Genomic DNA, 15,378 nt, shown 5'->3' on the forward strand with positions numbered 1-15,378 from the left:
AATCCTCCTAATTCTCTTTACGGATGAGGAAACCGACGCCCAGAGGTTGAGCAATTTGCTCAAGTTCACACAGTTGGGGTTTAAAGTCACAATCTTTGTAAATCCAAATCCCGTGTTCTTTGTGTACGTTTCTCTGCCTGACGGGGAGGTGGCCACCGGCGGATGTGACAGCTGGAAGAAGTAAAGGCAAGGGAGCCGACCTATCTGGCAGCATTTCTCACCTGGAAGAGGAGGGGGCAGGCTCGCCCTGCCGGAGCAACGCGGCTCCATCCCTGCCTGGCCCTTGAACGCCACGAACCCGGTGGGAGCACAGCGAGAGCGGGGAAGCAGGGCGGGGCGCTCAGGAGAGGGAAAGGAGGGACCGCGGAGAGCCGCCGGAGGGCGGGGCCTGACCTCTCCTGCCGCAGAGAGGCCCCGCCCCTCGCTGCCCACGGCGCCGGGCCATTGGGGAGGTGCGCTGTCCGTCTCGTTCCACTACCGCCCAGCGAACCCCTAGCACCGCGGAGGGCTTGAGCAGTTAGAGCGGCGCGGCGCTGGGTGCTGGCGGGCTTCGGGGAGACTCCGTGCGGACACGGCCCGCGTTGGGTCGGGGGCTCGCCGCCTGCAGCCATGACCCTCGCATTCTGTCCCTCGGCTCTGGCCCTGGAAGTCTAATATCCCACACAGTTGCGCGCAGCTGCTGGAAAGCCGCCGCTGCCCCCTCATCGCCCTTGGAACCGTATCACACTCTGCCCGGGAGCTGGGAGCAGCGCGGGCAGTCAGCGCCCGGGTGCAAACTGGGGGTGTCTGCTGGAGCAGCCCCCGCCGCCGCCACCGCCGCTGCTGCCCCAGGCTCTGGCCATGGCCTGGCGGGGCGCAGGGCCGAGCGTCCTGGGGGCGCCCGGGGGCGTCAGTCTCAGTCTGCAGCTGCTGCTGCTGTTGCCGCTGCTCCTGGGGTCGGCTTGGGGCTTCGGGGACGAGGAAGAGCGGCGCTGCGACCCCATCCGCATCTCCATGTGCCAGAACCTGGGCTACAACGTGACCAAGATGCCCAACCTGGTTGGGCACGAGCTGCAGACGGACGCCGAGCTGCAGCTGACAACTTTCACGCCTCTCATCCAGTACGGCTGCTCCAGCCAGCTGCAGGTGGGCGCCCCCACCCCCACCCCTGGCGGGACCCCTTGGGCAGGGACACCCGAAACTAACTCCGTGAAGCCCTTGCCAAGTCGAACCCCCTGACCCCTTCCTAGGCTGAAGGGTAAAACTATCCTGAAAAATTGACTTCCATCCCTACCCCCACTTTTCTGTCCCTTCTCAGGGACTGGAAGCCAAAAACGTTGTGTAAGTCATCTGGCCTGCGAAAGAACCCACTCTTACACCCCGCCCTTCCGTTTTTCTCCCTTGCCCACCCGTGTCTGGCCAAGCCCCTAACCCCAGTGGAGCTGAGGGTTATCTTTGCCAAGGACTCTGGCCGCCGCTGCTCAGTGGGCGAGTCCCCGGCAGGGCAGCCAGCTGCAACTAAGACTTGGAAGGAGAGATAAGGAACTGGGAACCTTTCCCTCACCGACCTCGTTTCTCCCCCATATTTTTGGGTGGTTTATTAAATAAAACAACAATGCGCGGTTTTCTGCGGAATGGCCCCTCCTCAGGTCGTCCTGCATGACTTTAGAGGTCACTCAGGAAGGAATGGTTGGATTGGCTTGAGTTCATTTGTTCTTCAGGGTGGAGGGCAGGTTTAGTACTTGGAGGGGGAGAAAACACAGCTTGGGAAAAAAGTGATGGTATGGTTAAGCTCCAAGAAGAAGGTAATTTGTATATTGAAAGATTATCATTATTATTTTTTGCAGTCATTAACAATTTTAAAGCTTATGTAATGATACAAAAAATGTTCATCCTACAACAGTAAGTGAAGAAATAATTTGCATATACTGGGTGATTATAATCTTCCAAAAAACATCAACCAATTCATTGGAAAAGAAAAAGAATTGAAAGGACGTTTTAAAAAGTGTTAACACTGGTTTTATTTTGTTTGGCGAGGCTATGAGTGATTTTAAGAAATTTAGAAAAGGGAGAAGTTGGGGGGAAAAAATAGGGGATAGTTGTCCAGGCTAAAAGCTTCCAATATCTGTGGTTCTGGTTGCAACTTCTGAGAGATAAGAAACAAGCAGGCAGCTTACTTACTAGGTGCATGTCATATACACAAATATACTGTGTTTCTCCAAAAATAAGACCTAGCCGGACAATCAGCTCTAATTTGTCTTTTGGAGCAAAAATTAATATAAGACTGGGTCTTATATTAATTTTTAATTTTTGCTCCAAAAGATGCATTAGATCTGATGATCCAGCTAGATCTTATTTTCGGGGAAACACGGTGTGTGTGTGTGTGTATATATATATATATATATAAAATTTTAAAGGTTTTTTTCAGACCATTTATGTTTCAGTGTTTTCAGAAAGATGGTTGGGATTAGACTCATTGCTGGTGAAATGTCCCTTTGGAAGTTTCAGAACTTTAGAACTAGGTTATAAAAGCTTAAGAAATGATCCTCTAGCTCTCAGTTTGGAAACAGAACATATCCTGACATCAGTGGCAATTTTGTTGGAGAAACAGCTTTTGCGGGGATATATATTTTTAATTACATGTATCCTGGGGAAGCAGCCAAGCTGTTTTGAAGGACAAGACTGGATCCCTTTTCATGCTGGAAAATAGTCACTTGTAACTCTAGACCTCATAGACAACATCTGTAAGGAGCCAAGCAGACTGTTTATCAATGCTGGAGGAATTGAGGACAGCAACTGGACTCTCCCCTACTGGTGTTGCACTTTCAGGGACTTAACATTTATATTTTCCTATTGTGCTTTATTATTATTCATTATGGAAACCTGGCCAAACAAACCCCTGGCGACCAGAGAACTTACCCTGCGTCCTATTCTTGGGTGTAACAGTGTCTTAATTAGGACACTTTCTCTGTCACTGTGGGACTGATTAAAAAATAATTTTAAGGGATAAAATAGAGAAAAGAGAGACTATTAACAGGAGAAAATCTGGATCTACCTATTTTTTAACATTTATTTTTATGGTGATAAAGAAATGGGGATAAAAATAAGTCACCCCAATCATTGAAATGACTGAGTCATTTGATTAGTCTGTTCTGCTCTTTCAAATGGTAGCTGAAAAAGAAGGGAGACTCAAAGTCAGTTTTTTAAGGTTTATTGCTTTTAAGTGTTGTGCAAAAAGGGATTATATATTTCTTTGGGTCCTTTTTACACATTTTTATTTATGTTCTGGGAAGGATTACTAGGACCAAAAGAAGAAAAGTGAGTAAGTGACAGATTATCAGGCACCCTTGTTTGAGGGCAGCGTAAATGGTCGGACTCCCTATAGGCTGGTTTAAAAGTAGATGTGTACTTTGACTGGAAGTGTACAGCTCAGCTTTGTGCAAGCCTTCGATCGTGCTTCCAAGTCACTGTTTCCTTTGTTCATTTCATTACTTTTCCAGTTCTTCCTTTGTTCTGTGTATGTGCCAATGTGCACAGAAAAGATCAACATCCCCATCGGCCCATGCGGTGGCATGTGTCTTTCGGTCAAGAGACGCTGTGAACCTGTCCTAAAGGAATTTGGATTTGCCTGGCCGGAGAGCCTGAACTGCAGCAAATTCCCACCGCAGAATGACCACAACCATATGTGCATGGAAGGGCCAGGTGACGAGGAAGTGCCGTTACCTCACAAAACCCCCATCCAGCCTGGGGAAGAGTGCCATTCCGTGGGAACCAATTCCGATCAGTACATCTGGGTGAAAAGGAGTCTGAACTGCGTTCTCAAGTGTGGCTACGATGCTGGCTTATACAGCCGCTCGGCCAAGGAATTCACCGATATCTGGATGGCCGTGTGGGCCAGCCTGTGCTTCATCTCCACCGCCTTCACAGTGCTGACCTTCCTGATCGATTCTTCCAGGTTTTCCTACCCTGAGCGCCCCATCATATTTCTCAGTATGTGCTATAATATTTATAGCATTGCTTATATTGTCAGGCTGACTGTAGGCCGGGAAAGGATATCCTGCGATTTTGAAGAGGCAGCAGAACCTGTTCTCATCCAAGAAGGACTTAAGAACACAGGATGTGCAATCATTTTCTTGCTGATGTACTTTTTTGGAATGGCCAGTTCTATCTGGTGGGTTATTCTGACACTCACTTGGTTTTTGGCAGCAGGACTCAAATGGGGTCATGAAGCCATCGAAATGCACAGCTCTTATTTCCACATTGCAGCCTGGGCCATCCCCGCAGTGAAAACCATTGTCATCTTGATTATGAGACTAGTAGATGCGGACGAACTCACCGGCCTGTGCTATGTCGGGAACCAAAACCTTGATGCCCTCACGGGCTTTGTGGTGGCTCCCCTCTTCACCTACTTGGTGATCGGAACTTTGTTCATCGCTGCAGGTTTGGTGGCATTGTTCAAAATTCGGTCCAATCTTCAAAAGGATGGGACAAAGACAGACAAGTTGGAAAGACTGATGGTCAAGATTGGAGTCTTCTCGGTGTTGTACACGGTCCCTGCCACCTGTGTGATTGCCTGTTATTTCTATGAAATCTCCAACTGGGCGCTCTTCCGGTATTCTGCAGATGACTCCAATATGGCAGTTGAAATGTTGAAAATTTTTATGTCTTTGCTGGTGGGCATCACTTCGGGCATGTGGATTTGGTCTGCCAAAACTCTTCACACATGGCAAAAGTGTTCCAACAGATTGGTGAATTCTGGGAAGGTAAAGAGAGAAAAGAGAGGGAATGGTTGGGTAAAGCCTGGGAAAGGCAATGAAACTGTGGTATAAAGCTAGCCAGCCTTCACGCTTTCCAAATTTTGAAGGGGGAAATGCCAGCATTTTGATGTAAATGCTACTAAAAGTTTCATGCAGCGAATCTCAGTTTGAACAAACTAGCCGCACAGTTAAGTGACCCCCATAACCTACCACGACTCCCCTCCTTCCCCCAGCGTCATAAAACTAATGATTTTGCTTCAGACTTTGGAATGATCCAAAATGGAAAAGCCAGTGAGAGGCTTTCAAAGCTGTGAAAAATCATAACATTGATCACTTTAGCAGGTCGCAGCTTGGAGCATGGAGGTCCTGCCTAGATTCCAGGAGGTCCAGGGCGGTGCTGCTTTTCCCTGCAGGGTGGGATTTGAGCTGTGAGTAGGTAACTTGCAGGGAGAAAGATTAACTTTTTTAACCCTTTAAAAATTTAAATACTAACTGGGTCTTTCAGATAGCAAAGCAATCTATAAACACTGGAAATGCTGGGTTCAGAGAAGTGTTACAAGAGTTTTATAGTTTGGCTGATCTAACATAAACATTTTTCTCTGGTGCACTGTCTGCTGTTTAGAACTTGTGGATTGCTCTCCCAAGAGCTGGTGTCAGAATCTTTCAGTGCCTTTGTCATAAAACAGAATTGTTTGAACAAACAAAAGTACTGTACAAACACACATAAGGTATCCAGTGGATTTTTCTTCTCTCTCTTCTTAAATTTCAGTCTGTTCAAGCTGCTGCTGCTTTTTTCATTTTACATTAATGACTCAAAATAGGTATTTTTATAGGAATTTTTGCACTGCAGCATGCCTAATGAGGGGGAAAAGGAAGGGTGATTCACTTTCTGACAATCACTTAATTCAGAGGAAAATGAGATTTACCAAGTCGACTTACCTTACCGACCCCAGAGACCTGTTGCATTGAGCAATGGGGACTTAATATATTTTACTTTGTGTGATTGCATCTATGCAGACGCCAGTCTGGAAGAGCTAAAATGTTAAATTTCTTGGCAACTTTGCATTCACACAGATTAACTATGTAATTTGTGTGTGTCAATTACAATTAAAAGCACATTCTTGGACCATGACATAATAGTATACTCAACTGACTTTCAAACTGTGGTCAACTTGCATTCTCAAAATGATAGTGTCTTTTTTTTTTTTTTTCTTTTAGTATAAGAATGTTATCAGAAGAGTCTGGTCTACTTACCACAATGGAGACTTTTTCAATTTTGTAGAGGGAACTAAGGACAGCTAATCCAACTACTTGGTGCATAATTGTTTCCCAGTAATTGGCAAAGTCTCCTTATGAGATTTCATTGGAGGCAGTGTGGCCTGGAGTATTTATGTGGTGCTTAATGAATCTCCAGAATGTCAGCCAGGAGCTGATTGGTTAGCAGGGAATAAAGTGTAGACCATATGAAATGAACTGCAAACTCTAACAGCACAAGTCTTAATTGCCTTTTGCGGAGGTATCCAGAGCTTTTAAAATTTATGCTTTATGTTCCTTACAAGGGGGTACCCCCTAGCAGCCTCTCAAAAGTTGCAGTTCTTTTAAAATTGTAACTGGCCTTTCTCTTAACCCGCCTTAGGCCTTCTAATCACCAGATCTCTGGGACAAATTGTTGACACTGTCACAGGTTGCTCTCCTTGTAACTCATACCTGTCTTTGCTTCAGCAACTACTTTGCCATGACTCATTTACTTATTTATTCATGCCCTCCCTTTTTTTCAAGCAGTAGGAAAGCTCTTTTATCACGTTTCTTAATGGAAAACCATCTCTAGGGACTCAAAATTCCAAATTGGTGGTCAGATTCTGGAAATAAGCATGACTTTTTGTTTGTTTGTTTGAGCTTTATACCCATGGTTTGACATTTTCCTTCCTTCTTCCCTCTGTTTTTGTGTGGCTCTTGAGCTGTCTGAGGTGAAGATGCATGTAAGGTCTGTTGCAGATTCTGGAAAGGAAAGTCTTGGGGCTTTGGAGACAGATGCTAAGTGGGCATGGGGGTGGGGGTGGGCCCTGCTGTGTGTCCCAGGCCTGAGTACCTTGGCTGGCCTCTGGGTCAGGGCTTCAGGAGCATGAGAAAGATCCCCAGAAGGACCAGTTGAACTCCATCTGAGACTACATTGTCTATGAAATGCACAATGTGAACTCCCCGTGCTGCTTGCAGACAGTTCCCATAGCTGGCCAGGCCCGTGGAGCATGCACCCGGGGGCAGAGCCTGCCCTTACTCACGCTCCACTCTAGTGTCTTGGGAGTTATGCAGAGACGCTGGCCCAAGCAGGGGAAGAAGGGCCGTGCAGCCGGGCACTGGCCCTGCTGTTAGAGTGCAAGGGTTTGTAGTGCAAGTTTTTTTGTCCTGTGTCAGTGATTCTATGACCAAGGCAGCACCTAGCAGAGGGCCAGACACAGAGTAGGTGCTCGATATTTGCGAATGATGAAAGAATAATACTAGCAATAAGAGAACTTGAGCGAACCTGGACACAGAATTCTGGAGCTAGTGCCCTGATAACTTTCTGGGTTTTACCATCTCTCTAACAAATCTCTTGCCTTCGCAGGAGGAAGTATATTTGATTAGAAGGCTGGATTCGTAGCCTTAGTAATATCACAGGGTTATAGGCCTTTCCTTTCACATTCCAGACAATGGAGAGTGTTTATAGTTTCAGGAAAGGAGCTTGTGGTGAGGAGGCAGTTACCAATTACCTTGAAGTGACTTCATCACCTCTTAAGTTGGCTTTGTTAAAAAAAAAAAGAAAAAAAAGGGTCAATTATCAGCACATTTATTGAGTGCCCACTGTGTGTAAAGCTCTGTGTTAGGCACCTTAGGGGATGTCACGGAGGATAAGCTCTGTTCTTCTAACCAACCTAGACTGGGGAGGGGGGGCTCCTGGGTCTGCTGAACTTCACTGTTGATTTTGGGAAGGTACACGGGTCTCTGGATTGCCATCTGTTTCCCTATCTCCATCCCATGAACCTCTTCTTGGGTCTTTCTACTTTGAACGCATCTCCCATCACTTCCCAGGATTCTCTGCAAATCAATGACGGGTTTTGACAGAAAGTATCAGCTCTGTTTCGCCACGGTCTCTGTGGAAATCCCCTAGGAAAACTATGAAAATTGACTGTGAGGACATGAGCTCCCACATCTAATGTGGCTTTGGGGACAGGTAATTCCGGGTATGGGGAATTCCATGTGACTTCTAGAAGTACATTTGCGGACAGCCTCTTGCTAGGGAAAAGGTTAGGGTTGTTTTTCTTCCTCTGAAATCGAGAATAAGTAAGTATGTTTGTAAGCTTCCTACACAATGCCTTGGCCTCCAGGGATTTTATTCAGCAGGGCCCAAGTGCACCTCTGTCCAGCCTTCTCTCTGGCAAACTCCTTTCTCCTCCTTCGTAAAGGCCACTCCTCAGGGCAGAGGAGCATGGGGTAGGGTGGCACTGGCCAGAACCATCTGGTTGAACTACCTGGTTGATTCATATCCTTTTCCCTCTACGGAGACCTGTTTCCTGATCTCGGAGACTGCTTCTGAGCTGGCAGCTTGCTCAGGGACCTGAAACCAGAGAAGGGGTGACACTTTTTATTTCCCTGAGGTGATCTCTCACTTTCCTCTCCCCAGTCACTCCCTCACCTGCACAGCTCCCCTCCCCAAACCCAGAATGTGGGAGACTTCTGTATCTGCTTCTGAACCATGACTTTACCAGCACCCCCAGCTCTGTCCTCTCTGCCCCCCCCTTAGTCTCCTGATCACTGAATTGAGTGCTTACTGTGTTGGAAACCAAGCTGGAACCTGAGGAGCCAGAGGGGAACTGGACAGCCTCAGGCCTAGAGGGCAGACTCAATTGAAAGGGATTTCACCAGTAGGGTGCAATCCTGGGCTTCTGGTGCGGTGGCCTCAGCAGCAGTTAGGAAAGAGAGCCACATAGCACAGACTTGGGAAGGAGCCCCCCGAGACTCTTGGCACATCCTGAATTTCATTCTGCGATGGAGGAGATTGGAAGGAGTTGCTGTTTTCAGCCAATTATTTGCAGTCACTGGGCTCTGACAGTCCTTTTTGTTCCTTTATTGTGTTGGGGTTCAGAGTCCATGTCTGGGTTTGTATCACGTCTGGGAGAGGAACCAGGTTATCATTTTTCCTCTGGGCCTAGGTCATAGATCCTGGAAACTCCTAGGCAAGCATTTTGCTACTCCCAAGGATCAGATACCAGAGCCTTAAATAATGGATTTGGCTTCACTGTGGCCTGGTCAGAGCTCTCTGCTGCTGCCTCTTGCCATGCGCCGGGGAAGTAATGGCACATTGGACACTACTAGGAGGGAAGTGAGCCCTGCATCCCCCGACAGGCCTCTTCCCCTTGGCAAGCCCAGTTGTCCTATAACAGTCTGCTCTGTTTCTGATTTACCTTATTTCACTTCTTCTTTGCATGAGCAAATTCCCAGTATTCGCCCAGGCCATTTGTAAAGGGTCCATTTGGGGTCCTGTATGAACCTTGTCCTCCAAGCTTTTGTAGCTCCCTGATCCCCTACACTATTCAGTACATGACCACTGTCATCCCAGAAGACTTCTGAGAAGAGGGGCCGGAGCGGCCCTGCCCCCTGACTGCTGAGTCCACCTTCTCTCCCAGGTATGCACCTTTCCACACCCTGCTAATGGGCTCGGGCCCTGACTTGGGCTTTGGGAGGGGCAGGCTGCTTTCTAGGTCTCTCCCAGTGGGGCATCTGGTGGTTCTGAATTTTTTCCTACCTCACAGGGATGTTGTAAGACTTTAAAGGGCCTGAGGATGAGGGCCCCTTGACCTCTTTATAGGAAGGGTGGAATAAATACCTGCTGTGATCCGTGACAAGATGAAATGTGACTCAACCTGCTCATGCAGCAGTCAAGCTAGTGTGCTCTGTGGCCTTTTCCTGGACCCCTGTGCCACCCTGCAGCTCCAGCCACCTTGAGGCCAACCTGGGGACTTTCAGATGTTCGACATAGAGGTACCAGGCAAACCCCGGCTACACATGCCCTGAACGAATTGCTGAACATCCAAGGCAATGGACCCTGCTTTTAAGGATGTACAAACGTATGTCTGCATTGATGTCTGTACTGTAAATTTCTAATTTATCGCTGTACAAAAAAAAAAATAAATAAACTTTGCTATTTAATTTTTGTATTAAAGGAAAATAAAGTTTTGTTTATTACCTGGTGTGTGATTTGGCATATTCCTGATGGTGTATAATAGCCCCTGGGAAGCACACATACCCAACAGTAAGAACTAGAGAATTTGGTTTGCAGGGCAAATTGAGAGCCTCTTTCTGAGAGCCTCTTTGTTTCTTTTTTGCTGGTACTATTTTTCCCTTCTGGGATTTCTCCTGGGTCAGCAAACCCCCAGGGCCCAAGGTCAACAGAATTTATCACTATTGTGGTCGTCAGTAACACTCCAGTAGTCACATGATGCATTGGACATAACTATAGTTCTCAAGCTGTCAGCCCATGACACCTCTTGGCATTTCCAGTATGTGTGGCCATTTTTATATACCCTCCAAGTCCCTTTGACTTAATCTGGTGGCCTGAAAAAAGTTTGTCTATCACGGCTAGAGCTTCAGGCCTCTTAACAAAGGGGGAAGAGTTTTGTTTTATTTGTTGACTGTAGATTTTCATTAACCTTTTTGTTTTTTTTTCTGGCTGTACAGTAGTTCTGTTTTGTGTAACCGACGTGGGAGTATGTCGCATCAGTCAGCCAGGAAAATGGCTTTTTCAGAGAATTTTATCAGTTGGGGGGCTCTGTGTTCCCATATCCAGAAAACCCATCAGACAAAGCAAAATCAAAGCCATTATCAGGACACTGCCAGGACCTACGACACAGATACAGAGGGAAGGGGACTCACTGCCATTGGAGATGTCTGCTGATGTTCCAGAGGAAAACATCTACCCTCTTGGTTTGCCTTCAAATTGCTTTTCACCCGTTAGTTTGACCAGTTCTGGTGTGAGTGAAAAGCCCCAGAGCACAAGGCTCTGCACTACTGTTCTTCTCTGGAGATGGCGATTGTACTTTTTATCTCAAACCAAAAATGAAGGGAAGCATGTAATTTAAATTCTCTGCCCTGTAAAACACGCCATGTTTCTCATTTTTATTACCTACTCATTAAGTAGTTATAAAGTTAAGGGAAAGTCAACGCAATCTGGAATGAATTCATAACTATCCTTTGCACTTGTAGAAATACTTTCCATAGAGAAAGCACTTTTTTTTTAAACATAATTTCATTTTATTCTCATGGCATCGATGAAGTAAGTCAGGCAGGCATTGCTTTGCTTTAGAGAGGAGAACTGAAACTTCCAGAGTATAAGGGACTTGCCCAGGGTACCCCAACAGAAGGTCGGTGGTTGGGCAGCCAGGTCTTCTTATGCCTAAACTAGGGTTTTGTTTCACACTCAGGGGCGGATTGACCTGTGTCCACCCAAAAGACAGGTGGAAGTCCGAACCCCCATACCTGTAAATGGGAACTTACTTAGAAATAGACTCTTTACAGACATAATCAATTTACGATGAGCTCATACTAGATTAGGGCAGGCCCTAATCCAATGGCTGGGGTCCTTATAATAAGAGGGAAATTTGGACACATACACAGAGAGGAAAACACCATGTGAAAGCAGAGGGACAGATTAGAGTGATGTACCTACAGGCCAGGCAAGGAACCCCAAGGACTGCCAGCAACCACCTGAAGCTAGGACAGCGGCGTGGAAGATGCTCCCTCAGAGCCTCTAATAGGAAACAACTTTGCCAAAACCTTGATTTCGGACTTCCAGCCTCCAGAACTGTGTCTACGAGCCACCAGTTTGTTATGGCAGCCCTAGGAAACTCATACCTACTCTAGTCCTCTAATTTTTTTCAATTCCTGCAAATAATTCACTGGGAATGGATAACTGTTTCAGGAGGCAACTCTCAATAATAAGACCTGGGCATGAGCTCCTGTTTTTTAAGGATAATGTAGCATAATTACTCTGGTAAGTTTCTTTATCTGTAAGCTGGACACTCCTAGAATAAACCCCCAGATCCCTGACACTCAACTGATTTGAACTGGTCTTGGCTGCTCTCCTGGCCACCCACCCCCAAGGGGAGCTCTTGTGTGCAGGGCCAGGACCTTGACTGGAATGTGGCCCAAGGGTTTTTAGCATTTCAGTTTTGAGAACTGATTTTTTTTTTCCTCTTTCCCATTTTAGCTTTCACATGTAATCATAATTTTAAAATTGAGCTGACTCCTGACAAAAGAGGTCAGGCTTGGCCTCCTGTCTTCCGAGATTCTGTGAACAGAAATAAACCACACTCAGAGAAGAAGGGCGTTGTCGTCTCCTCAGTTTTCCTGCACAATGCGGCTGGGTTGTAGGACTGGAGCATCTCACTAAAGGTTTAGAAATTGTTGGACATGCAAAGGTTTAGTCCACAATGGCTTTCAAAATGGACCTTGGCCCCACCTGAAATTCTTAGAATTACTCTCTCCTCTTCTTCTGTCTCATCTTTAGGTGAAGAAAACTTGTGGATTTCTCTGTCCACACAGCAAGAAAGTCCGACTTCTCAAACTCCCAGGGAGAGAGAATAAAACACAAAATGTTTTACATTTCACATTAATCGCCTGATTTTCATCAGCCTCCCACGTGGTTTCCTCTAAGTACCCAATGCTGGTTTCAACCAAGAATCTGCTTAATCTCCTGGCTAGTCCACCTCGTCAATGCCTTTCTCTTTAAGAGATTAAATGATTGGCTCTCTACAGTTTCTAAAATGCCTGAGGGTTGCATCATTTCACGTGATATGAGGTAAATGGGTACAGTAGACAGCAATGAGATGGAATTGATAAGTCACATAGAAAATCTGTCCTAGTTCCATGTTTTTCTCTTATTCCTTTGCCTTTTCCTATGTGTTTCCATTTGCCTGGAAGCTTTCTTCAACTAGGTTTTGTCTATTCTTCCTTCAAGATTGAAGTCTTAGGTGATCTTTCCTGGGAAGACTTTCCTGACTCCCCCACTTGCCATGTCCTGCCTCCCTCTCCTTCTGGACAGAGGTAAGTCCAAGCCTCTGTGCTTTCAACTCTGGGAGCCTTCACTGTACTGTTCGTAATGGTCCATCTGTGTCCATCTACCCCCTAGCCTGGGCTCTCTGAGGATGGCTCTGAGCACCCAAAGGTGCCTACGTTTGTGCCCTCAGTGCCTGGTACAGAATATGACATCTATGGAAGAATGGAAGTTAGTATAGGAAGGAGGAAGCATTCTGCCTTTGTTAGGTGGGGAAACTGAGAGGCTTTGGTGACAAACATGGCCAGCATAGGAAAGAAACCAAAGGTGGCAGCATGATCCATTATGCAGGAAGGACTTTCTGGAAAAATGATCAGACAATAGCCTCAGAGAAAACTCTCTTGTCTCAGAGGTGGATTTCAGGATGATTCCCTACCTGCTGTGCAGCTTAATGTTAAGTCATCTCTCTTCCACCTTTCTCCTCCTCCCCGACAAATATGTGCTGGTAGCCTACTGTATGTAGCGTACTGGGAAGGGAGAGAGGGATGATTGTAAAAAAAAAAACACACCGCAAAAGACAAGGTTCAATTCAGAGTCCAAAAGTGCAGATGACAAAACAGAGAAAGAATTTAGTTGTTATTAACAAGCTTAAAGCTCCAAACCTGGAAAAACAAATCCTCTACTGCTTAGCAAATATTTGTTGAATAGCTGAATGAGGGTCCATCACGTGCCAACCACTGTCCTGGGAGGGCACTGTGGGGAACACCAAGATAAATAAGACACAACCTTTCCCTCCAGAAGTTGATGGCAGCACACCACACGCCTCCTCCATCCCTACCCCCTAAAGGATCCATGCTACCAGTCCTATCACATTTATTATGTAATTGCTTCCTAACCTAAGTTCCAGAGCCTTGTTGATTTAGCTTGGACGGAATAGCATCTGAGTACCAAGTGCAATAGGAAAACATTTCCTAAACATTTGTCATCTCACCATTTGATCCCTGAAAGGATACGTTTGCCTCAGTAGGTAAATGTGTGTGTAGTAAGGCATGGGAAAGAGGAAAAAGGAAGGAGGGTGGATCCCTGGGACCATGACTCTTAAGACTTTCGTCTCCTTGCCAAAACCACCGTCTGAATTCAATATATACTCTTAGAAAATTAAAATTAAAATTTACTTATGATGTGCCATCGGAGACATTTGCTTATCAGATCAGCTAACTGCCCCCATCTGAACATCTTTTCTAGGACGTATTTTGATTTATAACATTTGCACTGAGTAGGTGGTTTGTGTAGGTGTGTCTGCCTTGTATCCTCGGAGCCTCATTCTCTTGCTTCTCTCGTGTCATAATACTGTAAATCCAAAGAGATTGCTTTATAGAAGTTAAAAGAATACATGGTCAATTTTCATTCACTCAGAGTGAGAGGAATGAATGTGTGATCACCTTGGCTGAGAATTGCCTGTGGGGAGTTGTGGGGCAGCGAGTCGTTCAGTGTAACTGGAGCTGAGATTCTTGGAGTGGGAGAGAAGGTGGGCCGAGGCCAAGTTATGAAAGGCCTTGGAGGTTGTACTCTGTCCTGCACCGGGCACAGGAGAGCGGGCTGACGTTTGAGGGCAAGGAAGGCTCTCATCCTTGTTGGTGTCTTACAGAGCTCACCCTGGCTGTGGACTATGGGCTGGAGAGAAGGCAACCTGGAGGCCGGCAGACAGGGCTGGATGGGAAAACATGAAGGCCTGAAAGAAGGTGGTGGCAGAGAGATGAAAAGAACGGGGCGATTTTCAGAGAAACCATGACAAACGGTGTACTCCATGGCACTGATCAATGAGCCGAATCTTTGCTTTCTAAACTGCCAGTGTTACAGAGGCAAGGAGTTTTGTGTTTGCTCTGTACACCTGATATAGCACACTCCCTACCCTGAAAGCACAGATAAGCAACGACCTCGGCACCACAGGGCCCAGGCAGATTGCAACCCTGGCCAAGCACCCCTACAGAGCTTGGGTTTCCCAGACTGAGACTGTCTCTCTCACAGTCCTCTCAGGTCAGCATGACACCTTTTGCTGGTGGCTGGAAGGGACAGGGTCCATGTGAAGAGAACGTCCTGTTTGGTTGTTTATGCAGTGCTAAGGGGCCCCACCACCTCTTTTGGACTCAGAGTTTCCTAGCATGACATACTTCCTACAATAGCTGATACAAATTGCATAGTAAGGGCTTAATTTAGTACAAACTTAATCCCGGTCACGTCTCCCACCTAAGATTTTACTTCTTGACACAGTTTTCTTTGCCCGCTACTGTTATCAGTAAGTCTGGACTGTCTAACCAGATCCACGGAAAAAGATATCACGGGCACACACATTTTTCCTAGTCCTCTTCCTTTTAAATCAGGAATTCTGTATAACATTTTCCATAAGTGAAAGAGAGAACCACTTCCTAGCTTTTCTGGTACTTTTTTTTTTTTTTAAACAACAGACCTTCCTTTTGGATTTACATCAGCATTTAGCTAACTTCCTGAACACTTCACCCATTTCCTGAACTTATTCTGAGGAAGGAAAAACATCCTCCTTCAGAAATAAATGCAAATAATCGCAGAGATTATTTTTATTAAATAAATGGTGTAAAT

The 15,378-nt window shown here is 46.2% G+C and overlaps 1 protein-coding gene across 1 annotated transcript; it reads left to right on the top strand.

The window, feature by feature from the left end:
- The first annotated feature begins 214 nt into the window (after window positions 1-214).
- FZD4 (frizzled class receptor 4) lies at window positions 215-9,961 on the top strand. Its single transcript, XM_019739591.2, has 2 exons — window positions 215-1,125; window positions 3,480-9,961. Exons 1-2 carry the CDS (start codon window positions 841-843, stop codon window positions 4,806-4,808), a joined length of 1,614 nt encoding a protein of 537 aa, XP_019595150.1. The 5' UTR covers window positions 215-840; the 3' UTR covers window positions 4,809-9,961.
- The last annotated feature ends 5,417 nt before the right edge of the window (window positions 9,962-15,378 follow it).

The sequence above is a fragment of the Rhinolophus sinicus genome, linkage group LG06 (genome assembly GCF_036562045.2).
Source record: "Rhinolophus sinicus isolate RSC01 linkage group LG06, ASM3656204v1, whole genome shotgun sequence".
Lineage (NCBI taxonomy): Eukaryota > Metazoa > Chordata > Mammalia > Chiroptera > Rhinolophidae > Rhinolophus > Rhinolophus sinicus.